The sequence below is a fragment of the Taudactylus pleione genome, unplaced genomic scaffold (assembly GCF_031769625.1).
Source record: "Taudactylus pleione unplaced genomic scaffold, aTauple2 ptg000682l, whole genome shotgun sequence".
NCBI lineage: Eukaryota > Metazoa > Chordata > Amphibia > Anura > Myobatrachidae > Taudactylus > Taudactylus pleione.
Genome location: NW_028285084.1, coordinates 886,818 through 911,661, shown reverse-complemented (window position 1 = coordinate 911,661; position 24,844 = coordinate 886,818). Strand labels below are relative to the sequence as shown.

Here is a 24,844-nt window from a genome sequence, read left to right as displayed (position 1 = left end):
ACTTAACCACAGATATGTGGACAAGTGGAATAGGGCAAATGCAAGATTACATGGCTGTAACAGCCCACTGGGTGGGTGTAGTGCATTCAGCGGCACCAACAGCAGCAGCAGCATCTAAGAAAAAGCAGCTTATTCAGAGGCAGGCTTCACTGTGTATAACCATTTTCACTAAGAGGCATACTGCTGACAACCTCTTAGAAAAACTCAGGGAAGTCATTGCAAAATGGCTTACCCCGCTTGGACTCTCTTTGGGATTTGTGATTTCTGACAATGCCACCAATATTGTGAGATCATTACAGCTGGGTGAATTCCAACATGTCCCATGTTTTGCTCACACTATTAACTTGGTGGTGCAATTTAAAAAAAATAAATGGACAGGGCCGTGCAGGAGATGCTCACTGTGGCCCACAATATTTCTGGGCATATTCGTCATTCAGCAGATGCATGTAGAAGATTGCAGCACCTGCAACAAATGTTGAATTTGCCCTGTCACCAGCTGAAGCAAGAGGTAGTTACGAGGTGGAACTTCACCCTTTATATGCTTTAGGGGATGAAGGAACAGTAAAGAGCCATCCAAAACTATACAACAAAGTATGACAAAGGAAGAGGAGGGGGACTGTACCTTACTCAAGCTCAGTGGAAAATACTTTCCATATTGTGCAGAGTGCTGAAACCCTTCAAAGTAGTCACCTGTGAAGTGAGTTCAGACACTACCAGCTCGAGTCAGGTAATTCCCCTCATTAGACCATTGGAAAAGCAGCTTGAGAAACTGAAGGAGGAGCTGAAATGAAGCGATTCTGCTAAGCATTTCGGACTTGAAGATCAAGTCCTTTATTTGCTTCACCAGGATCCAAGGGTTGTCAGGAGCTTCCAATCGGAGTAATATATTTTGGTGACCATGCTTGAGCCTAGGTTTAAGTCATACATTGTGCCTTTCTTCCCAATGGACACAGATCTGAAGAGATGCAAAGAGCTGTAGGTAAGCAAATTGTCAGCTGAAGTGGCACATGATGCAGCAATGGCTCCTCCTTCAGTTTTTCCAGCAAGTGCAGCTGCCAGTAAAAAACTAAACTTTCCCCAAAAAAGACCCACTGGTGATGCAGATGAGTCAACACAACCATGTTTTGACATATTGTTAGGTCTAAAAGAATTGCCTACAATTAATGAGACCTCTACCGTGACTCCATCTGATATGGTCACCATTCGAAGAATGGTTGAGGACTATTTTAATGATAGCTTCCAAATAGGCATGTCAGACAGTCCGTTTCACTACTGGCAGGAAAAAAAGGCAATTTGGAGGCCCTTGCGCAAAACTGGCTGCTTTACTTGAGCTGCCCACTCCAGTGTGTACTCAGAAAGAGTTTTCAGCACAGCCAGGAACCTTGTCAGCTATCGATGTAGGAGGCTACTTCCTCAAAATGTGGAAAAGATGATGTTCATCAAAATTAACTACAAATTTCACGAGGAAGACCTTTACTGCAAATTACATCCAAAAATTACAGAGGCACCTGAGGCTGTAATGGTGGATTCCAGCGGGGACAAATTAATATTGTGTGAAGATTATGTACAACATCTTGCTTCTGTAAAGACAATTTGTGCCAGTAATGTCAGCTGCCCGTTTGTAGCTTGTTTTGTGGGAGCCCAAACAAACCAATTGCTTCAGTCACAATTGGCAGTGCCTGTCGCTGAAGCGATTGGTTTGTTAAACTGTGCATGTCCTATATACAACATAAGGGTGGGTGGAAGGGCCCAAGGACAGTTCCATCTTGCGCCTCTTTTCTTTGCATTATGTGCTGTTTGGAGCATTGCTGCCTGACATTTTTAATTTTATAGTATATGAAACCTCCATCCTGTCTGCCACTGCTGTGTTGCAAAAGTTTAATAGATGTCCTATATTTTTTTAAACTGCCGTGCTTTTGTGCCGCTGCTCTGACGCTTACTTTTTTTTTATAGTTTCATACTGTATTTATTTCAAACCTAAATCACAAATAGTTATACTTGCAAAATACTCTTAAGGTGTGTGCACACGGTACGATATCTATGAACAATATGAACGATAACGATTCACTGCATATTGTTAATTTCTGTAATTTCTGTTAATTTCTGTAATATGCAGTGAACAACCAACGATGCGCGTTCCCACGTGAACGATAACGATATCTATGATGATGAGCTAGCTTGGTGGAAATTATTGTCCTAAATTGGATGAAAACAATATTGTGAGCTGTGAGGTGGTTAAAATTGACTGGAAACGAGTGGAAATTAATGTTATTGAGGTTAATAATACTGTAGGAAAAAAAACAGGCCCAAACTATGTTATTTTAGCAGTTGTTATGATATTTTAGAAAGAAATAAAGATCCAAAACCAAAACACGCAGGTGGTTTTGCCAAAACCAAATTCAGATCCAAAACACGAAAGAGATACAGATCCAAATCCAAGATCAAAACACGGGGGTCGGCGCACATGCCTAAAATTTACCATGTTATACGTAATTTTAAATCAATGGGTACTGCTGATGCTTTGGGAGTCCAAAATACAGTATGTCCTAAACATTGGATTTGATGCTGTTTTGTAACCACGATTGATGCCCATCAGTTTTTAAACCCAGATCCCGCTGCAATTGTGCCAGCAAAAATGCAGCAAAACCAACTTGATAAGGCTGGTCAGCACAGGGATGGTATCTATGGGGATGGCCAGCCTGATAGCACTAGGACTATTTCCCAAACCCATCAAAGTGGGAGTAGAGTTAATTAATACATATAAAAGAAAGATTTTATATTTCTCTTTGCTGGTGCAATACATGTCCTAGCTAGCCATGTCATACTCAATTTTTAGGGTTGTCAGGGCCCACTGGCACCTGTAGTGCACCTGTAAAACATATTACAATACAGTAAATACAGTACACACTGTGTAGCTACCTCTAGTGTTCCAAAAAGTGTTAACACAATAAATACAAGTTAAACACCCAACAGGTATGAAAACACTAGAAACAAGTTATTTTAGTAAGATAGGGAGCACAGTGGCTAGCATGGCTGTCTTATGTGTGTGAGTTTCATGGGTTTGTTTCTGATCATGACCCTATCAGTGTGCAGTTTGTACCCATGTATGTTTGGGATTTTTCAGGGCGCTCTAACTTCCACACTCCAAGGACACACCAATAAGTAAATTGGCTTGTGATAACATTAACCCCAGTGTGTAGTAGGAAATACTTTATAGAATTTAAGCTCCATTGAGACAGTGACAGATATGAATAATGAAATATGCTCTGTAAAGCACTTTACAATATGAAGGCACTATAAAAATAGCTTAATAAGTAATTAGTGACATACCTGCTTTGAATATGCATGTAAAATGCATGTAATAACTGTCACTGGTAATGTTATTAACTTGGTTGCCTCTGCTAGCTATTCTGGGTAATTTATCAGTGTATTTACTAAAATGAGTTGATAACAAAGATTTATTTAGCAAAGAAAATGAGTTATTGGCATAATTAACTTTGCTTTGACAGGTTACACATGGCCCCCAGTTCCACTTTCAATTTAATTTGTAAAAAAAAATAAAATTAAAATAGGGGAAACATTAGACAACATTATTAGACAATCTGTAACAAAATAAATAAAGCTATTTTTTCTGTTATGTGTCTCTGTTCGCACTATATAATAGCAACAGGGTTAAGAGGATTGACACAGTACATCTTAAATAGACATACAGTCAGGTCCATAAATATTGGGACATTGACAGAATTTTCAGATTTTGGCCTCTATTCACCACCACAATGGTTTTGAAATGAAACAAACAAGATATGCTTTAACTGCAGACTTTCAGATTTAATTTGAGGGTAATTACATCCAAATCGGGTGAACGGTGTAGGAATTAAAACAGTTTCAATATGGGCCTCCCACTTTTTAAGGGGCCAAAAGTAATGGGACTATCAACTCAAAAGCTATTTCATGGACAGGTGTGGGCTATTCCCTCATTATTTCATTATCAATTAAGCAGGTAAAAGGTCTGGAGTTGATTCTAGGTGTAACATTTGCATTTGGAATCAGTTGCTGTCAACTCTCAATATGAGGGATCCAAAGAGCTGTCACTATCAGTGACGCAAGCCATCATTAGGCTGAAAAATCAAAACAAACCCATCAGAGAGATAGCAAAAACATTAGGTGTGGCCAAATCAACTGTTTGGAACATTCTTAAAAAGAAAGAACGCACCGGAGAGCTCAGCAACACCAAAAGACCCGGAAGACCATGGAAAACAACTGTGGTGGATGACAGAAGAATTATTTCCCTGGTGAAGAAAAACCCCTTCACAACAGTTGGCCAAATTAAGAACACTCTCCAGGAGGTAGGTGTATATATGTCAAAGTCAACAATCAAGAGACTTCACAAGAGTGAATATAGAGGGTTCACCACAAGATGCAAACCATTCGTGAGCCACAAAAACAGGAAGACCAGATTAGAGTTTGCCAAACAACATAAAAAAAGCCATTACAGTTCTGGAACAACATCCTATTGACAGATGAGAAAAAGATCAACTTGTACCAGAGTGATGGGAAGAGAAGAGAAGGAAAGGAACTGCTCATGATCCAAAACATACCACCTCATCAGTGAAGCATGGTGGTGGTAGTGTTATGGCGTGGGCATGTATGGCTGCCAATGGAACTGGTTCCCTTGTATTTATTGATGATGTGACTGCTGACAAAAGCAGCAGAATGAATTCTGAAGTGTTTCAGTCAAATGCTTCAGAACTCATTGGACAGCGCTTCACAGTGCAGATGGACAATAACCCAAAGCATACTGCAAAAGCAACCAAAGAGTTTTGTAAGGCTAAAAAGTGGAATGTTATGCAATGGCCAAGTCAATCCCCTGACCTGAATCTGATTGAGCATGCATTTCACTTGATGAAGACAAAACTGAAGGGAAAATGCCCCAAGAACAAGCAGGAACTGAAGACATTTGCAGTAGAGGCCTGGCAGAGCATCACCAGGGATGAAACCCAGTGTCTGGTGATGTCTATGCGTTCCAGGCTTCAAGCTGTAATTGTCTGCAAAGGATTTGCAACAAAGTATTAAAAAGTGAAAGTTAGATTTAGGATTGTTTAGTTTGTCCCATTACTTTTGGCCCCTTAAAAAGTGGGAGGCACATATAGAAACCATTGTAATTCCTACACCGTTCACCTGATTTGGATGTAATTACCCTCAAATTAAATCTGAAAGTCTGCAGTTAAAGCACATCTTGTTTGTTTCATTTCAAAACCATTGTGGTGGTGAATAGAGGCCAAAATCTGAAAATTCTGTCAATGTCCCAATATTTATGGACCTGACTGTATATGAGAAAGCTTCTACAGTAGACATCCAGTGAAATCCACTCTCTAGTACTGTAGATGGGACAAATAGCCCTTTCATAATAAGACACTATGGGCCAAATGTAATAGGGTGAGAGTTTAGAAAAGTGAGAGTTTCTGACACTTTTTAAACTTTGGCAATGTAATAGAGTCCAAAAACTTGCATGTGTTTTTAGACTTAAAAAACTCTCACGATTTAAAATCTCATTCAGATGTTTTCCCATTTTGAAGATAAAACTCAACCTATGTGAGAGTTTACTGCTAAACTCTCAAATTTTCTAAACTCTCACCCTATTACATTTGGCCCTATAGATCAAATTGGCCAGATTGCTCATGGACCTCCAGTGACTGCTAATAATGATCAAGAAGAAATATCTGCTTTTCACCCTATTATATTTGAACCATTGGCAGCTCCAGTGGTGGGGCTGCAGCACAGTCCAAAATTCAAATAGGGGAGCCGCACCAACTGCCAACTCAAACGCTGCCAAGCATCGCTGGCCGGAACTCATTGACACTGACTGGTATGACTCCCCTATTTGAATTTTGGAATGTGCTGCTGCCTCACCTCTGGAGCCACCACTGATTGGAACATCCCTTTTTAAATCACTTACCCAACCACCTTGTCTGACTATCCATTGTGCAATGCTACTTTCCACCAGATATCTAGCAAGCCATTGAGCAATTGTCCTTAAAAATCCACGCTGTCCATTTTTCCAAATGTAGACAGCCATCCGATATCCAAAGCCAAGGAGTGTTAAAACTCGTCCCCAGTTCATTCCACTCTCAAAAACACTGCAAAAGACAGGTTAAAATAATACATTTAAAACTTACAGTTCTGTGCAAAGGAAAGAATAAAAAAAAGACAAAGAAAAACAATTCAATGAATAGGATTATGGGAAGCTAACAAATAATATTTTAATTAAATAAACGAAAAATAATTACAATTTTTAAATACTGTAAAAATGTAATAGGCATTACAGTAGTAGTATGAAGTACATATAATTAAAGATAATATAGGAGAAAAATAAAGTGAAGCCCACTTTGTGAGTTCCTCGCCAGATTCCATAATGTATCTTGTGTGACATTGATATGCGTATGCCCAGAAAGGTTGTATATGTGCCCATGCCGATTTGCATTATTCTGCCACTTGTGCCTGGATAGGTGGAATGGGTGCATTATAATTTAGGCATAGTGCAATAAGGAAGTATTTGCATAGTAACAAACAGATATAGGGCCTGATTCATTTTACGCAAACCCAATGGTTTACATGAAAAAGTTCAGGTTCTGGGTCTGCACAGGCCCCTGTGCATGTGCAATATGGCTTCTGCGTAAATGCTCTCAGTCCCCCCTTAGTCGCAGCATGATTGGCATGTCACCCCTAATTTGTAGGCATGCTGAGCCCAGGGTAGAGGGGTCCAGGAAGTCTACGTCCAGTCTGATAAGAGTTCATGACCCAGGAATCCTTCTGTTCATGCTGGCCATCAGCAAGAGCATGCATGAGCAGCAGGGGATATAGGGATGGATCCTATTGGATCCCTCTTGGTGAATGCTGTGAAAAGAAGCCAACAGGCTTCTATTAGACAACACCATCTTTACAAGCTCCTGAAAGTTTGGTTTTCCGGAGCGTGTTACTGTACATACTGTATGGGAAATGGGGTAAAACCACCAAAAATTTCAGTTTTCTCAGTTTTGACCATATTTTGCCATTAGTACATCTGGTCCATAGTCTCAGACGTGACTGAAGCAAAAGAAGAAACATGGACATGACTGTGTAGTAGTGTGTACATGATGGATGCAACTTTTCTGCCCAATAGTTTATTTAAAACATCACCTTTGAAGATTTTTAGGATAGATAATACATCGGATCGCAAAGATAATTAAGTAGAGTGTACAATGGAAATAGGATTTTCTCAGGCACATTTAATATCTAAGAAAAAAGTAACGTAGATTGTTTCTCAAATCTTTTAGGCGTGTACCTAGCTTATGTGCCGCTGCGATTTGGGTGCAACTGCGGACACCTCTGCCTCAGCACCTTAGTGTTTATTGTATGGGAGCTATCATATCTATTCCCTTAGAATGTAAGCTCCTATGAGCAGGGCCCTCTACCCTCTTGTGCATCTCCTTACTCTACCTTCATCTACTTATTACTCTCTACCAGGGCACCTAACCCTTGATTGCTTTGCATTGTTGCTTATCTGGGTGTTATGGTCGCGAATGTAGCAATGTATATTATCCATGTGTTGTAATGTATTGTATTGTACTGTACTGTAAGTCACTGTAAATCAATCAATTTGTTTATGTACTTTGTAAGGCGCTGCGGAACACTTGTGGCGCCATATAAATAAAAGATAATAATAATAATAATAATAATAACGAATCAAAGCTCACAGAGCAAGAGTAAGCATGAACTAGCCATACTTTCACAATTATACAAACATCCCAGACCCTGAGTATATAAATGAGAAATGTACATATGTATAGTGCTGCTCAATCTCCCAAAACCAAAATTGATAATATACTGTATCACCCAATAACAGAGCCTCCTGAAAATTTGCTACAGAAATTGATTTAATTGGCTGGCCTGCTATATTCTGTATTGTACTGTATATAAGCACCTTTACATAGTATAAAACTGTCACTTCATGCTTATATTTTTATTTTACATGATTAATGTTTTTAAAATTTTTCTGTATTCACTGTTGGTTTTCCAGTGTGGATTTCATTTTTAATTGAAAAGGACTAAAACTCTTTTTCTTTTTGCAGTTTCACCAACACATTAAATTTAGTTTCTCTCAAGTGTGTTTTTGCTTCAAACACTACTTACAGTGCTAGGACCCCTGGGTATCTTGGAATCAACTTCAATCCTGTCACTATTAATCTAACTCTCTCCGCAGCAAGGAAATCAAAGATATTCTGTAATACTCTGTTCCCATTTTAATTCTGATGTGATGCTCACTGATACACCCTGCTGATTACGTGTTCTTTGTAATTGTACCTATCAGACTCTAAGTTGATATTGTACCTAATACCATACTTGCCTACCTTTGAAAAAGCATTTCAGGGAGATTGTGAAAGCACCACCTATGAGCGCGCATTACAGTGGATGAGTACTGCTACATCTGAGAGGTCTATCATAAAATTACCTTACATCCAAATGTAAATGAGCCCCAAAGCAGTTAGTATGATCTTTTTGTTGATGAAAACAAGCTCATACTTTTCAGAAAATGCATTTAGCCATAGGCATCATTGTGCCTTATAACCAATGCAGGGAAATTATACTAATGATACCATCTGAATATATACATATCTGTTTTTTCTTTTATATAGGACAGCTTCATAATGGGGGTAAGGTGCAATCAGGGAGATTGCTAGACTCTTCAGGGAGTCAGGGAGATTGCTACTATTTCAGGGAGTCTCCACGACAATCAGAGAGAGTATACCTAATATCTGAAGCTGTTTAGGAACCCAATACAAGAAACCAGTACAGAGCTAAGTTATTAAACAATGTAAGAAGATATTTTTTTTCTGTTAAGGTATTTCAGATATTAGTACAACATTCTAACAAAAAACATTTTTTATTCATAAAAACAATGGCAGCAAAATGATAAATAGGAAAATGATAAAGAGACAGCAAGGTCAACAAAAAAGAGAAATGGTTATGTATGAAATTACCTGAGGCTGAAGTAGGAAGTCTAGCCCATAAGGAGGGCTGGGAGGCAGGAGAGAGAGAATTAAAAAGGTTATATAAACCCATATAGCCCAGGTTTCACACAATGCACATCACATGAAAGCCTTAGAACGAAGAACACATGATCTGTTTGTCCCAGAAATCTTTGCTCTGCTACTGTCCTGTGCTCTGTGACTGTTCTATTTCTGTGGTCCCTGTGGTTGCACTCACTGCAACCATCATTATTGGTTCAATTTATTTTGTATATTAGCTAGGTTTCTAGGTCTGGGAGCAATGCTGTTTGCATTTTTGCAGCCATTTTCAAATTCTGTTGCTACAGGTTTTCCAGTTCTTGATTAGTCCATAATGCTTCGGCTACACATTGACTCTGGAACTAAGACAAACTCAGCTCCCGAAACCCCTGACCATCTCCATAATGCTGCTTCAACTCAAGCTACATTTTACAACCACCAGAGCTATTAATAAATAAAATGTCTTTGTCAAACTCCATGACAGTCATTCATGAATGGTTTACTAACTTCAACAGTTGGTTTACTAATACCTCGAAAGGCATATAATGGGACTCCTCCTTCCCTTCAGTGACCCTTAGCTGAAAGAATCAAGTGTATTTGAGTGTAGTGTGTTGCAGAGCCGTAACTAGACTTTTTGTTGCCCTGGGCCAAAAAGTGCGTTGGTGTCCCCCCATCTTTCAAATGAGGGCAATAGACGCGCACCTGAAAAAGGGTCATATAGCTCCATGTGTAAGGTGTCTGACTGCCATGTTAGAGGTGATACATACCAGTCCCAGGTATGACATGACAGTATTTTGAAATGTGTGAGTTAAACAAAAGAGGATGTGACTGAGGTGCCTGGGGAGGTGGCCAGATGTAAGGAGAGTCAGCCAGGGAGGAGATAGGGGCAGCCAGGAGATGGCAGGCATAGAAGAAGAGGAAGCTACAAGTAAGAATGATTATAAACAGAAAATTTACAGGCCTGAGCAGTGCCCCCTGCCCTGCTGCACCCTGTGCGGTGGCACATGTCGCACCACCCTAGTTACAGCCCTGGTGTGTGGTAGTGTTTTCTGTTTACATGAAATTACTTTGCTTGTTCCCAGCAAGCCTGGATGGTCCCTACAACACGCATCTAAGAATCCAAGGAGGAACAGGGGATGCTGCCTGAAACACTAGTTGCTACTTCTAAGTAGTTAAAGACGGACTCGAGATTCAGCCCACCTCTTGTTCTTGGAGTGCGCCTATATGATGTCACTTTAGGGTGGTGCCTCTGTGATGACTGCTGGGAATCTGTGTGTATACTTACAGTGTACTCTGCTTTGCTGAGAAGTACGGGACCATAGGAGGTTTACTGCACTATGAAGCCTGAACCAACCCCCATAATGCCAAAGAAAATTACTTTGGGGCATATTCAGTTGGCAGCAAGGTTTTCTGCAGGCATCACAACCAATTTTCAATTACTACGGGTATGCGGGCTCTTGATACCCGTGGTATCCAATAGAAAAAAAATCAGTTGCAACATTTTTCGTGCAAAATCCAGCAGGAAATTAAAAACAAAACTGGGGAACAGAATGTACCCTAAAAAAAATAAAATATTAGGTAACAATAATAATGGTTATTACTGTCCCCCAAAAAATATATTGTTTTCTAAAAATGTATTAAATGGCTTGTTTGTGCATTTTTGTTACATTAAAATAAAGACAATAAAGAAATAATTTTTGGTTTAAATAAATGCTTTAATTAAATTTGGGGTGCAAAAATTAAGTAAAAAAACTTAATTTGGGGTAACTTGCAGCCATTATTGATTTTATAATTAGGCTAATTAAAAACTTCAATTTGTCTAATTAGTCATTAGGGGGCTGTACAAAGGGTTCTAAAGGGGTCCCCAACACTTAAAATAGGGATTTAAATTTTTTATACCTGCTCTGCGGCTGTGAGAAAATAGCCATAGTAATTCCTAGATATTACCGTGCCTGATTTTCTACCCAGCAATTGAACAGGAAACCTGCAGCTGCAGGAAAAACCCTGCGCTGTGGGGGTTTTCAAAATTTCTCCTGCAATTGGATATGCCCCTTTGGGCTTATTTTCTGGGAAAAACAACTCTCGAGGAAGCTGCTGAAGTGAAGACAACTAACAAAACACTCATCATGGTGTTTTAACAGCATGTGTTAAACCATTTCCTGATGATTAAGTATTGGGGCTGTATATGTGTACTTAATCCTAAGCAAAAAGAAACCCAGACTCTGCCTCCTAAACAAATGAAACAAATGATTTCCTGGTTGATGACATCAATCCAACACAGGACAAGTTTGTCACTAAGGAAGACTTAATATACGTAAAGGGGCAGACGAGACCCAGATCAACAAGTGTGGACATAGAGGATGTATAACCAGGTACCTCAGGAGCCAGTGAGTCCCTGCGTGTTCTTATTGAATTTAATTGGAATTTAATTAGTCATCTAGCAAAGAGTCAGGAGAAATTAGGGAACAACCAGAGTCATTTAGTTCTTAAATTATACTCTTTTCAGACTTACTGCCTCGGGCAAAATTCCCGGGTCTCGCGTATGTCTGAAAGGTACATGTTCCCTGATAGCCGACCCTGTAATTGACCAGGGACTTAAGTTCCAGGAAGACAACCCTGCTCCTGCATGAATGGCGATACCCAGGAATTTACTCCCGGGCTTTACCAAGCAGCTTGTGATTGGCCGGCTATGGCTGCCTGCTGTATGATGATGACATCATCAGCGGCAGCCGTAGTGGAGAGGCTCTACATGCTGACAACAGACCCACGATACAAGGGTGAATTGGTGAGGAGAGGGGACAGGAGAGGAGTGCCAGGTGCTTGCAGAGGAGAGGAGTGGAGTGCCAGGTGGTGGTAGAGGAGAAGAGTGGAGTGCCAGGTGGTGGCAGAGGAGAAGAGTGGAGTGGGGTGCCAAGTGGTGGTAAATCATGTCTCATTGGAAGAAGGAGGAGGTTCGGGAGCTCTTACATGAGAGTAGAGGAGGAAATAAAAGCTCAAATTACAGGCACTGTTAAGGATGCTATGATCTATGACAGGGATGGGGAACCTCAGGCAAATTTTCTTCCCTATGTTTCACTCATTCTTTTCATCTTTGTGATGCTTAATGTTTTCTCTCTTTTGTTGTCAGTTTTCACAGTGCCAACACGTAAAAAGAAGAAGAGCAAAATAAAGGTCGCTACCAAAGCCATGAGTAATATCCTATGTGAACAACTACGCAAGCTGGATTCAGAATGGCAGGCTCAAGAGGATGCCAGACTGCAGCGATTCATGGCCAATGACCGAGAATTGAGTAGTAGTTTACAACGCAAATGGTAGCTATACTGGAAAAGGGTCAGTCGCGATAACCGTGATAGCTTTGCTCAAATATTGAGCGCAATCCGCTCCACACCAACATATATGGCACCATCTACCCATTTTTCCCAACAAGCACATTATCCAAACTCATTTGGGGAAACATACCAGTATGTGTAGCAAGCTCAGTCTCCCACCGCATTTGAGCATACATCCCAGTATGGGCAGCAAGCTCATTCTCCAAACTCATTTGGTCCTTCATCCCAGTATGCGCATCAAGCCAAGTCTCCCACCCCCTTTGGCCCACCTACATCCCAGTATGCACATCAAGCCCAATCTCCCACCCCATTTGGCCTGCCTACATCCCAGTATGCATAACAAGCAAAGTCTCTCACCTCATTTGGGGCAACTACGTCCCAGTATGTGTAACAAGCAAAGTCTCTCACCTCGTTTAGGGCAACTACGTCCCAGTATGCGCAACATGCAAAGTCTCACAAAGCATTTGGGCCTACACCCCAACATCAGCATAAACTTGAGTCACCCTCAACATTTTCGGATAGTACAGTAGATAATGTAAACAAAGGTCAGTTATGTCTAGATACTTTGTCTACTAGTACTAGTCACAGGAACTTACTTCTAACAATAATCCTGAGTTTGCAGTATATAGAAATATGTAAGTGTGGTAGGCAAAGATATCTAGTGATGTTAACTAGACATAAAACATATTTCACAAATGTATAATTTTTCTCTTCATGTTAATATGTTTAAAATATTATTGACACTGGTTTTGTTGTGTTATTTGGTCAAGGATAATTAGTTGGTGTAATAAAGTATATTACTAAAAAGGTACAGTGGGCCTGATTTAGAGCCGAACGCTCTGACCAGAGCGCTCGTTCTGAATCAGTGCCCTCCTACCTTAAAATGGAGCGGCCTCATGGCCACTCGCATAGCTGTGGGTGACCACCCACAGCATATGCGAGCGGCCAAAAAGATGGTCGCGATGGTCAAGACCATCAAGACCATCGGGCTTGCGACGAGACCCTTGTGGTAGGGTCTCGTTGCCGCAAGCCCTGGAGTGATTTTGGCTCGATCAGAGCCAAAATCACTCCCACTGACATCACTAGTGATGTCAGTGGGGCCGGACTCAGACGGTAGGCGTACCCATGGGAACGCCTCCGTCTGGCAACCACGCCCCCGGCACGCCCACTAAAGGGGGCGTGCTGTCAGTCACCATCGACAGCACGCCCCCTTTAGTGCGAGACCCATAACGACGGCTTGGCCGTGGTTATTCGGGTCTCGCGCATGCGTATTGGGGGAACATCGACCCGCTTGCGAGCGTCCTGCGTTCGCGAGCGGGTCTGTATGACCCCCAGTATTCTGCACATAAGTGTATGTGCACCTACTAGTTTTATTTTAATGGGGTGTTTAATGTCTCATTGGTTAAATTCCAAAGAATGTTATTTTTTTACCATAGGTTTTGCTCATAATGGGTCTATTTACAAAGCTTTGGATGGAGATAAAGTCAACGGAGATAAGGTACCAACCAACCAGCTCCTGTCATTTTTCAAACTCAGCCAGTGACATGGCAGTTAGGAGCTGATTGACTGGTACTTTATCTTCGTTGATTTTATCTCCATCCAAGGCTTCATAAATAGACCCCAATATGAGCTAAATGTTACCAAAAACATTCTTACATATGGAGTACATTGTACTCAGATGGATATACACACTTAACATTGTTTAGTTTTAAGAGACTGTAATGTTTAATTGTTTTATATTCTAAATCAAAAATTTAGTTCATATGTATATGCTCATAATATGAGCTTTAACAATATCAATCCATACATACATATGGATCACATTCTGCTCAGAAGTAAATGTGCACATAACTTATTTTAAGGTGGTGTTTACTGCTTCATTTGTTAGAATAAACACAAAAAGGTTTTTATTATATCAGCTCATAGGCCCTCATTCAGAGCCGTACGCTCTGAGCAGAGCGCACGCTCTGAATGAGGGCCGGCCTCCATGAAAATGGAGCGTCCTTCTGGACGCTCGTATAGCTGTGGGTAACCACCCACAGGCTATACGAGCGTGCATTTTGATGGCCGCGATGGTCGAGACCATCGCGACCATCGAAATTGCGAGCCGGAGCCTGCGGTTGAGGTTTTCAACCGCAAGCTCCGGAGTGATTTTGGCTCTATCAGAGCCAAAATCACTCCCACTGACATCACTAGTGATGTCAGTGGGCCGTCTTCTGACGGGAGGCGTTCCCGTGGGAACGCCCCCGTCAGGGAGGCACGCCCCCAGCACGCCTACCAAAGGGGGCGTGCTGTCAATCAACATCGACAGCACGCCCCCTTTGATCAGACACAACGAGCGAAGGACTTTCCTTCGCTCGTCGCGTCTGGCGCATGCGCACGACGGAGCTCCCTCCGTCGTGCGCATGCTCAGTGCAGAACATCGACCCACTTGCGAGCGGACAGCCGCTCGCGAGTGGGTCTGAATCAGGCCCATAGTCTGAGTTACGTAATAAAAAAGCACATGCCTAAATATAATGAACATTGTATAAGGATATATGGACCTCATTCAGAGTTGGTCGAAGCGGTCGCATGGTCGTACGCCAACGATGTTCGCTATACTGCGCATGCGTAAAGTTTGCAATGCGCGTGCGCAAACTAGCCACTACGATCAGAAATTTCTCTCTCCTTGAACACAGCCAGGTCGGTAGTTTGAGTGACAGAATGAGGCGTTTGTGGGTGGTAACAGGGGAAGGTGCTTGAAAACGGGGGAGTGGAAATTCGAACGCAGGCGTGCCTAATTATGTGAACGACGTTTTATGGGAGTGCATACGGTTATGGGAGTGCATAATTAACAAAGTAGCGTCATGGCACATGTGACATGGGAGGTTTTTACACTGACATGATTGTAGAGCTTAAGAGAGGGTATGGTCAACCTTAAGCTCTACGACCAGTTCCGATGGTTCCCGATGGTCTCGATTAATCCTTATATGCCCGGAGATGACGTGCAATGCGTACGAGAAGGGGGCATATTTTTTTGAATTCCGGCCGCTTCCTCCCCTTGGTCGGCCAGCTACCGATCCGAACTTAGGGATGCAACTTGCGAGGGAATCATTTGCATATCCGGCCCCTTTTCCCGTACAACCGTGCGGCCGCTTCGACCGACTCTGAATGAGGTCCTATATGTGCATTTTTTATAACTATTGGTTGTGTTGTATGTGACATTATTTCCTATGCAATAAATATGGCTTTCACACATATTTTGTAAGTTAAAAAAAAAGCCTTTATTAAAAAAAAAACTTTGTTTTGCAAACAAATGTTGTGCCCTAATTTTTTATCCCACTTTTGATGACCTCATCAATGTGTGCCAGCAAAGCGTCCACTTTAAATGACAAAACTGTGATATGTAAAACATTGAAAAACCCTGCTTATGTCTGAAAGGCGTCTACCTGGGAATTTCCCGGGTGGATCTGTTATGTGAAAGGGGGGTCTCGACCAAATACCCAGGATTTTGCACAGGAGAAAATCCCGGGTCTGAGCAGGGAGTTTCCCAGATCATATGTCTGAAAGGGGTATTAGAAATGTTTTACTTATACAGCCATGGCCAAAAGTCTGCTACTTCAGTTTTTATGATGGCAATTTGCATATACTCCAGAATGTCATGAAGAGTGATCAGGTGAATTGCAATTAATTGCAAAGTCCCTCTTTGCCATGACAATGAACTTAGGGCCTGATTCAGACCCGCTCGCTACCGCTTCCTAAGCTATTGGTGACCCGCTTCATCATATTGGTGACCACCCACAGCTTTTGCGAGCAGCCTGGAGCCCGTCGCAATTATCACGACCATCGGGCTTGCAAGGAGACCCTGTGGTAGGGTCTCAGCTCTCGCAAGCCCGAGTGGACTCCCTGCTCTAATAGAGCAGGATGTCCACTACTGACATCACTAGTGATGTCAGTAGGGCCGCCCACAAACGCCAGGCATTCCTAAGGGAACACCTGCATTTGTGCTGCCACCACCCTTCCCCGCCTACAAAATGGGGAGAGCTGTCAATCAACATCGACAGCCGCCCCTTCTTGTAGCGAGACCCGTAGCAATGGAGCAGCCATCGCTGGATGGGTCTCGCGCATGCGCACGCCAGAGGCGGCGCATGCGCACTGTGGGGGACCATCAACCCACTTGTGAGCATTGTGCGCTTGCGAGCTGGTCTGAATCAGGCCCTTAATCCCAAAAACAACATTTCCACTGTATTTCAGCCCTGCCACAAAAGGACCAGCTGACATCATGTCAGTGATTCTCTTGTTAACACAAGTGAGAGTGTTGCCGAGGACAAGGCTGGAGATCACTCTGTCATGCTGATTGAGTTAGAATAACAGATTGGAAACTTTAAAAGGAGGGTGGAGCTTGAAATCATTGTTCTTCCTCTGTTAACCATGGTTACCTGCAAGGAAACACGTGCAGTCATCATTGCTTTGCACAAAGAGAGCTTCACATGCAATGATATTGCTGCTAGTAAGATTGCACCTAAAGCAACCATTTATCGGATCATCAAGAACTTCAAGGAGAGAGGTTCAATAGTTGTGAAAAAGGCTTCAGGGAACCCAAGAATGTCCATCAAGTGCTAGGACCGTCTCCTAAAGTTGATTCAGCTGCAGGATCGGGGCACCACCAGTGCAGAGCTTGCTCAGGAATGGTGGCAGGCAGGTGTGAGTGCATCTTCACGCACAGTGAAGCAAAGACTTTTGGAGGATGGCCTGGTGTCAAGAAGGGAAGCAAAGAAGCCACTTCTCTCCAGAAAAAACATCAGGAACAGACTGATATTCTGCAAAAGGTACAGGGATTGGACTGCTGGGGACTGGGGTAAAGTTATTTTCTCTGATGTATCCCCTTTCAAATTGTTTGGGGCATCTGGACAAACACTTGTCCGGAGAAGGAAAGGTGAGCGCTACCATCAGTCCTGTTTCATGCAAATAGTAGAGCATCCTGAGAGCATTCATGTGTGGGGTTGCTTCTCAGCCAAGGGAGGGGCTCACTCATAATTTTGCCTAAGAACACAGCCATGAGTAAATAATGGTACATAAACATCCTCCAAGAGCAACTTCTCGCAACCATCCAAGAACAGTCTGGTGACGAACAATGCCTTTTCCAACATGATGGAGAAAGTTGCCATAACACAAAAGTGATTACTATGTGGCTTGGGGAACAAACCATCGAAATTTTGGGACCATGGCCAGGAAACTCCCCAGACCCTAATCCCAGAACTTGTGGTCAATCCTCAAGAGGAGGGTGGACAAACAAAAACCCACAAATACTAACAAACTCCAAGCATTGATTAGACAAGAATTGGCGGCCATCAGTCAGTATGTGGCCCAGGAGTTGATTCACAGCATGTCAAGGCTAATTGCAACACTGCAAATATTGACTCTTTGCATAAACCTAATGTAATTGTCAATAAAAGCCTTTGACACTTATGAAATGCTTGTAATTTTACTTCAGTATACCATAGTAACATCTGACAAAAAGGTCTAAAAACACTATGGGCCAAATGTAATAGGTAGTCTGTTTTGGTAAATTGCGAGTTTGGTGCTAAACTCGCAATTTTTCACAACTCTCCAATGTAATAGGGTGTCTGTTCACTAAAACTCCCATTTTTCAGAGTTACTAAAACTCTCCATTCTCAAACTCGCATCCAGATGTTTCACATTGAAAACAATCAACTCGCCCAATGTAATAGAGTGTCTGTTTCAGACTCGCAAAAAAAGATTACCAAAAGTCCCCAAATAATAGACCTGCTTCAGGCTAGCGAGTACATCCTGAGCAGGTCAGATTAACACAGAAACATGCACATATCCATGAGATATGTATATGTTTCTGTGTGTGTGTACTTATGTTAAATGTTATAAAATAAAAAAAAATGACGTGCACCCCCTCCCCAAAAGCATAACCAGCCCCGGGCTTTATAAAGCCTGTTCTGGTTCTAAAAATACAGGGGCCAAAATGCGTAGGGGGCCCCTGTATATTAAGAACCAGCACAGGGCTTTGTTGAGCTGGTCCTGGTAAATCAGGGGACAAAACGAGTAGGGGTCCCCTGAAAATTCCAGAACCAGCACCAAACTCTTTCTAGCAGGGGGATAATGCCACAGCCAGGGAAAACCTTTCACCGGTTTCCCCGGCCAAAGCATTATCCCTGACTGCTAGTCAGTCCAGGCCGGGGATCCCTGGGGAGTTGGGTACCCCCCCAATAAAGGGTTACCCCTCTCCAGGGCACCCCAGGCCTAGACTGATAGCCCGGGGCTATCCCCGGCACCCTAGGGCGGTGGGTGCCGGATTGATAGTGTAAAGAGTAAAATTAAATTTACCATATTGCCTTTATTTGTAGAACCACAAGTACCAGCAAGCCTCCCCTGCATGCTGGTATTTGGAGAACCACAAATACCAGCATGCGGTGCATTACGGGCCCGCTGGCACTTGTAGTTCCACAACTAAAGAAATACGTAAATAAACAAACTTACACCGCGACATTGTATCATTGATGTAACCACAAGATTAACATCAATTAATCTTGCGGTTACTATGTAGCGGCTCCCACCATAGACAGCTATGGGGATTTCTCACCATAGACGTCTATGGGAGACAGAGGCTGGCCGCATTCAGCTAATCAGGGAGCTGCTCCGACGGAGAAGCTCCCTGATTGGCTGGCGGCCCGTCCACTGATGGGGCACACGTGTGCCCCGGTCATTTACGCGGAGCAAAGGTATGTGTACACACATACTTTTGCTCGGTCCGTATGGTTCGGTTTTTTGGCGTTTTTTATTTTAACCCCTGGATTGCCTAATTGCAGAAGAGGACGAGATCTACGCATAGGAGAGGTGAGTATGGATTTTTTTTTTCAGGTACACCCCTATGGATTACCTCGGATACTAGGTGAGTATGTGTGAGTGTGAGTGTTTGTTTTATTAAAATTATACTTTCACGGTGTATGTTTTTTTTATTTACGTATTTCTTTAGTTGTGGAACTACAAGTGCCAGCGGGCCTGTAATGCCCCGTATGCTGGTATTTGTGGTTCTCCAAATACCAGCATGCAGGGGAGGCTTGCTGGTACTTGTGGTTCTACAAATAAAGACAATATGGTAAATTTAATTTTACACTTTACACTTTACACTATCAGCCCGGGGCTGGTTATGCTTTTGGGGAGGGGGTGCACATTTTTTTTTTTTAACACACACAGAAGCCATCACGGATCTCACTGATCTGTGATGGCTTCTCTAAAACTCGCACCTTTTAATGCTACTCGCATTAAAAGGTGTCAGTTTACATAGTCCTAAACTCGCCTGCACTCGCAAATGCAGTAGCCTCGAACTGAAAAGTTTGCAGGCTATTGAATTTGCGAGTTTCAGTACAAACTTGCACTTTTTAAAAGTGCGAGAAAGTGCGAGTTTGTACTGTTACTAAAACTGACTTACCTATTACATTTGGCCCTAAAGCTGCAAACTTTGTGAAAACCAATACTTGTGTCATTCTCAAAACTTTTGGCAATGGCTGTATATCTAGTAACATAACCATGGGAATAAATGATGCCCTAGATATAGCTTCATTCTACTGAATGAAGCTATATCTGGGGCATTTCTTTAGGGATCAGGGATAATTTCTTTAGGGATCAGCAGAGAAAAAGCAGAGTGTTACTAGTATACCAATTTGTTACAGCTCTCATTAATAAAGAATTGGAACATATTAACAAACAGCATTGCTGAGTCTGACTCTGCAGTGTTAGTGCATGCACACCGGTGTCGGGCGGAAAGAGCTGAACAAGGGTGTTGGACTTGCCCCCAGTGCACCACCTTAATCTGGCCCGGTTTCTGCATGGTGTCCCCCTCAAATCTGACACTCAGGGCACGTGTCCCCCTAGACTCTCCCCCTAGTTGCGGCCCTGCTTTTGGTCAGTATTCCATCAGTTTTGCCTTTATTACAAAATCGACCTTTAGTAAATACTAGCTGGAGTACCCGGCGTTGCCCGGGATTTTAAGAATGTTTGTTTACACATCATCCTCCAACCAACCCCTCCTTAGGCAGGCCTCACGAGAAGGCCTGTTTTCTGCACAGAAAAACATTGGGAGAAGCATTCCATGTGTAATATTTTGGCAGCTCACAGTACAGCAGGGTCCTTGCAAAGTCATCATTTTGAAACAGTTGGAAGAAATATTAACCACACACACAGACCTTAGCGCTAGCTAGCCAGGGACTCCAATATCAATGCTGCAGTAAATACAGAGGTGATTGCCAACCTCACTAAATGCAATATAGAGAAAAGAGAGTACTGCGCTCTAATATTACTGCAGGGACAAAGGAACAACACAAACCGTGTGATCTATCAATATAGCATTTAATTACCTAAAACAAACACAGTACAATGAAAAGTACCATGCATACACAAATATTATGAAAAGACACAACATAGGACTGCACTAATACATACAAGTAATAAAAACAAAATAAAAATATAAAATGCACAGGGAGAGGAAACAAATGAAGGAGTTGATCAGGCTCCAATAATAAGTCCCCAATACACCTGTGAAAAAGCAATATCATTGAAAACTGAAGAGCCTAATTACAGGGCTCTTCAGTTTTCAATGATATTGCTTTTTCACAGGTGGTATTGGGGACTTATTATTGGAGCCTGATCAACTCCTTCATTTGTTTCCTCTCGCTGTGCATTTTATATTTTTATTTAGTTTTTATTACTTGTATGTATTATGTATTAGTGCAGTCCTATGTTGTGTCTTTTCATAATATTTGTGTATGCATGGTACTTTTCATTGTACTGTGTTTGTTTTAGGTAATTAAATGCTATATTGATAGATCACGCGGTTTGTGTTGTTCCTTTGTCCCTGCAGTAATATTAGAGCGCAGTTCTCTCTTTTCTCTATATTACAGTTGGAAGAAAGAAGTAAATGTTGTTGTGTAATTTGGTATAGTCAGAGAGCTGAGAATGCTGGCAAGGCCTGCTAAAGCGCTCTTCGATAATAAACATTACGATCATGACAAAACATGACAACACAAAATGCTTGCTCCGAGGCCCTACCCATATCCTGAGAGGCTCCACAATGAGCATCTAGCAAAAATTGTGGTTTTAAATTAATTAAAAATTAACAGCAATTAATTTAGATTTAAAATTTTTTTAGTTGCCTCCGCCATGTTTTAATACGCTCGTATGTAAAATGTCAAGATCTTCGCTTGTAAACTGTGGATTTGTATAGAAAGACAGAAGTACAGAAGGACAAATTTTCGCTTATATATAGTAAAGAAGATAGAAAAGAAAAAATAAATCCTTTTCTAATTCCGTACCTGACCTGTAGAGGGCGAATGCTATGCAAAAATTGTGTTTTTTAATTAATTAAAAAGTAACAGTAATTCATTTTGATTTAATAGAGAAGATAGAAATGAAAAAATAGTAGATAAGCTAAATCCTTTTGTAATTCCGTAGCTGACCTGTAGAGGGCGAATGCTATGCAAAATTTCTGGGTTTTCATTAATTAAAAATGAACAGTAATTAAATTCGATTTCAAATTTTTTTTAGTTGCCTCCGCCGTGTTTTAATACGCTCGTATGTAAAATTTCACGATCGAGGCTTCTAAACTGTGGATTTGTATAGAAAGACAGAAGGACAAATTTTCGCTTTTATATAGTAGATACCCCTCAACTTTATGCATCACCCTCAGGATGAAAAAGCTTATATATGGTGCTCAGTGCATAAAATTATGTAGCTGTGGCCAGCCTGTCTACAAAGAACTATTACACTAGAAGATAGACACCCACTAATAGTTCCTCAAGATACATAAAAAAAATTTCAGGAACATTACTTAAGTCCATTGTGGTTATGTTTTAAGAGAATATATAATCAAATCTCCTGACTGACTGACTGACTCATATGACTCATCAATGCCCAGCCCAAACCCCTGAACCTAGAAACATGAAAATCGGGGACTATATGACTTCCATGATGTAAGTGCCCACTAGGAAGGGATTTTTCTAAATTCGACTCCTAAGGGGGTGAAAAGAGCTAAAATGTTTTCTCCCCTGTTCAATGTCCTGACTGACTGACTCATTGTGGCTGTAGCACAGTTCAGAATTCAAACACCAACTATCACCCCAAGTGCTACCAAACATCACCTGGCAGTTGGTGTAGATACCCTATTTGGAGGGAATGTGTTACTACAGAGGTGAGAGAGGGGAAAGTGTTAATACACATAGAAGGGAGGGGGATGTGTTGCTATAGAGGTGGGGGAATGGAACATGTTACTACAGTTATGTGAGGGGAATGTGTTACTACACAGGTGAGGGAGGGGTATGTGCTACTACAGAGGTGAGGGTGGGGAGTGTCAAATGTGTTACTAAGGGGTGAGGGAGGGAAATGTATTACTACAGGGGTTAGAGGGGTAATATGTTACTACAGAGGTGAAGGAGGAGAATAAGTTACAAGACGTGTGAGTGAGGGTAATGTGTTACTACAGTTGTGAGGGAGGGATTGTATTTCTACACAGGTGAGTGAGGGGAATGTCGGATGTGTTACAACACAGGCGAGGGAGGGAAATGTGTTACTACAGAGGTGAGGGAGTGGAATGTGTTTGTGCATAGGTGAGGGAGGGTAATGTCTTACTATAGCAGTGATGCATTACTGTAGAGGTGAAGGATTAATGTGTTACCGAAAGTGGTGAGATGGAAATAATTTTTTTCAGGATGGATTAGTCAACGAGTCTGCACTTCATATTGTTGTTGATACCACAAAGGAATCTGATAAATATATTCTTTTTTCAAGCAATAAAGAAAATGAGGCTCCATATCAAACCTTTTGAAGCACATTTGGAATGTAATCCAATGTTGGAAGCTTGAAGTCTGATCTGTTTGAGGCTTTGCATAATGTTATCCTCAAATGGCTTACACTTAAGGTGCTAATTCTGCTAGCAATCTTATATATCATTTGTGTGGAAGAACTGCATACCCTATGGTGTAAGAATCATTTTTGATCATACAGAATATATGTACAAAGAGGTGTGGACTGATTTCACCTTTCTACCTAGTTTCTACTTATCATATCAATAATGGAAATTATGTTCCCTCCTTTTTTTCGTAACCAATTAATGAAAACATAGCAATATTACATACACTGTATCTTGTCAGAGTAATTTCTGTTTGCCTGTCTGAAATGAAGAAATTCAGGAAAAACTATTTGTCCTTTCTGTATAAACTCTGCAAGAAAATAGTCTTCAAGGTGGAATAAGGATGCAGTTATGCAGCTTACAAGACTATAGGACCTAAGTTGCGTTTTATGGAGTGGTGGACACCTTATGGGCATGCAGGGCTCAGACTTCAGCATCAGATGTAAGCAAAGCAGCAGGTTACTCATCTCTTCATATCATTACTAGACATCATCTGCTGGATGTGCTATACTCTGCAAATACTCAGTTCGAAAGGAATAATACAAATATTTGTATTTATGCTGCTGATTAGAAGTAACCCACCCTCTCTAATGTATTGCTTGGATATGTCCCATTCATTGATGGCTGCCATGAAGCTTAATAATGAAATAATGATATTATAACTGTTTTAATTTCTATTCCCAGAAATACTCCATGGCAGCCTTATAACCCACGTTTTATAGGACAGTTTGGGAAATACACTGAAGTGAAGTCCTACTATATACCTTCCCAGGGATGTTTCTTTTTTGTCTCTACGCAGATAAAGTGCTAACCCAATATTGAGGATGGTTCCCATGGAGTATTTCAAAGAAAATAAATAAAGATAAACATTTATAACTTATTTATTTTTTATGTTTATTGCACATTTTAAATAAATGTGGTAAATGTGCTGGAGCTCTCTAACCAACATTGGATATAAAATATAAATATTAGTATAATTTTATAATTAAATTTCTAGGTTGCAAGCCAATAGAGGAACAAATAAAGCTGAGCTCCAGCTTCACTCCAGCTCTGAAACATTGTGAAAACAAATCTGATAAGCTCCTTCCTGTCTTGGAGTTGGCTCCTGAGCTGGTGTGGTGAGGTCAGAGGGGCTGATTCAGCAGAGGACGGAATTGCAAAGCCGCACACAAGCAGCTTTGGAATCCGTCCTTGCAAATATGCAAATACAGCAGGTCGCAGATCCTGGCCTTGCCACTCCCAGAAAATGGGGGCGACATCCCCGTCCCTGCCCCCGCTCCACATTGTAAATGCCTCTGCCTGTCAATCAGGCAGAGACATAGCAGGGATCAAGTATGATCACGTAGGACCTGGTTTGCACATGCGCAAAACGGGTCCTGCGCATGTGCAGATTCCCGATAGTTTTGGTCTGCGTCAGTGGCGTAACTAGGGTATTTGGAGCCCAGGGCAAATTCGAAAAAGGACCCCCCCCCCCATGTGCGCGCGCTGAAGGCGCGCAGGGCAAAAAAATGGGCGTGGTCACTTAAAAATGGGGCGTGGTAACATGACACACCCCTTTA

At 41.7% G+C, this 24,844-nt stretch overlaps 1 protein-coding gene and 1 pseudogene across 3 annotated transcripts in view; one reads left to right on the top strand and one right to left on the bottom strand.

The window, feature by feature from the left end:
* The window catches only part of BAK1 (BCL2 antagonist/killer 1), a 115,412-nt gene that overhangs the window by 5,160 nt on the left and 85,408 nt on the right, over window positions 1-24,844 (bottom strand). For all 3 annotated transcript variants that reach the window (XM_088455964.1, XM_088455965.1, XM_088455963.1), the window contains exon 5: window positions 5,957-6,137. In XM_088455964.1, coding sequence (XP_088312090.1) covers window positions 5,957-6,137 — 181 coding nt within the window. The remainder of the gene's footprint in view (window positions 1-5,956; window positions 6,138-24,844) is intronic.
* Window positions 11,972-24,407, top strand: LOC148477932 (uncharacterized; annotated as a pseudogene).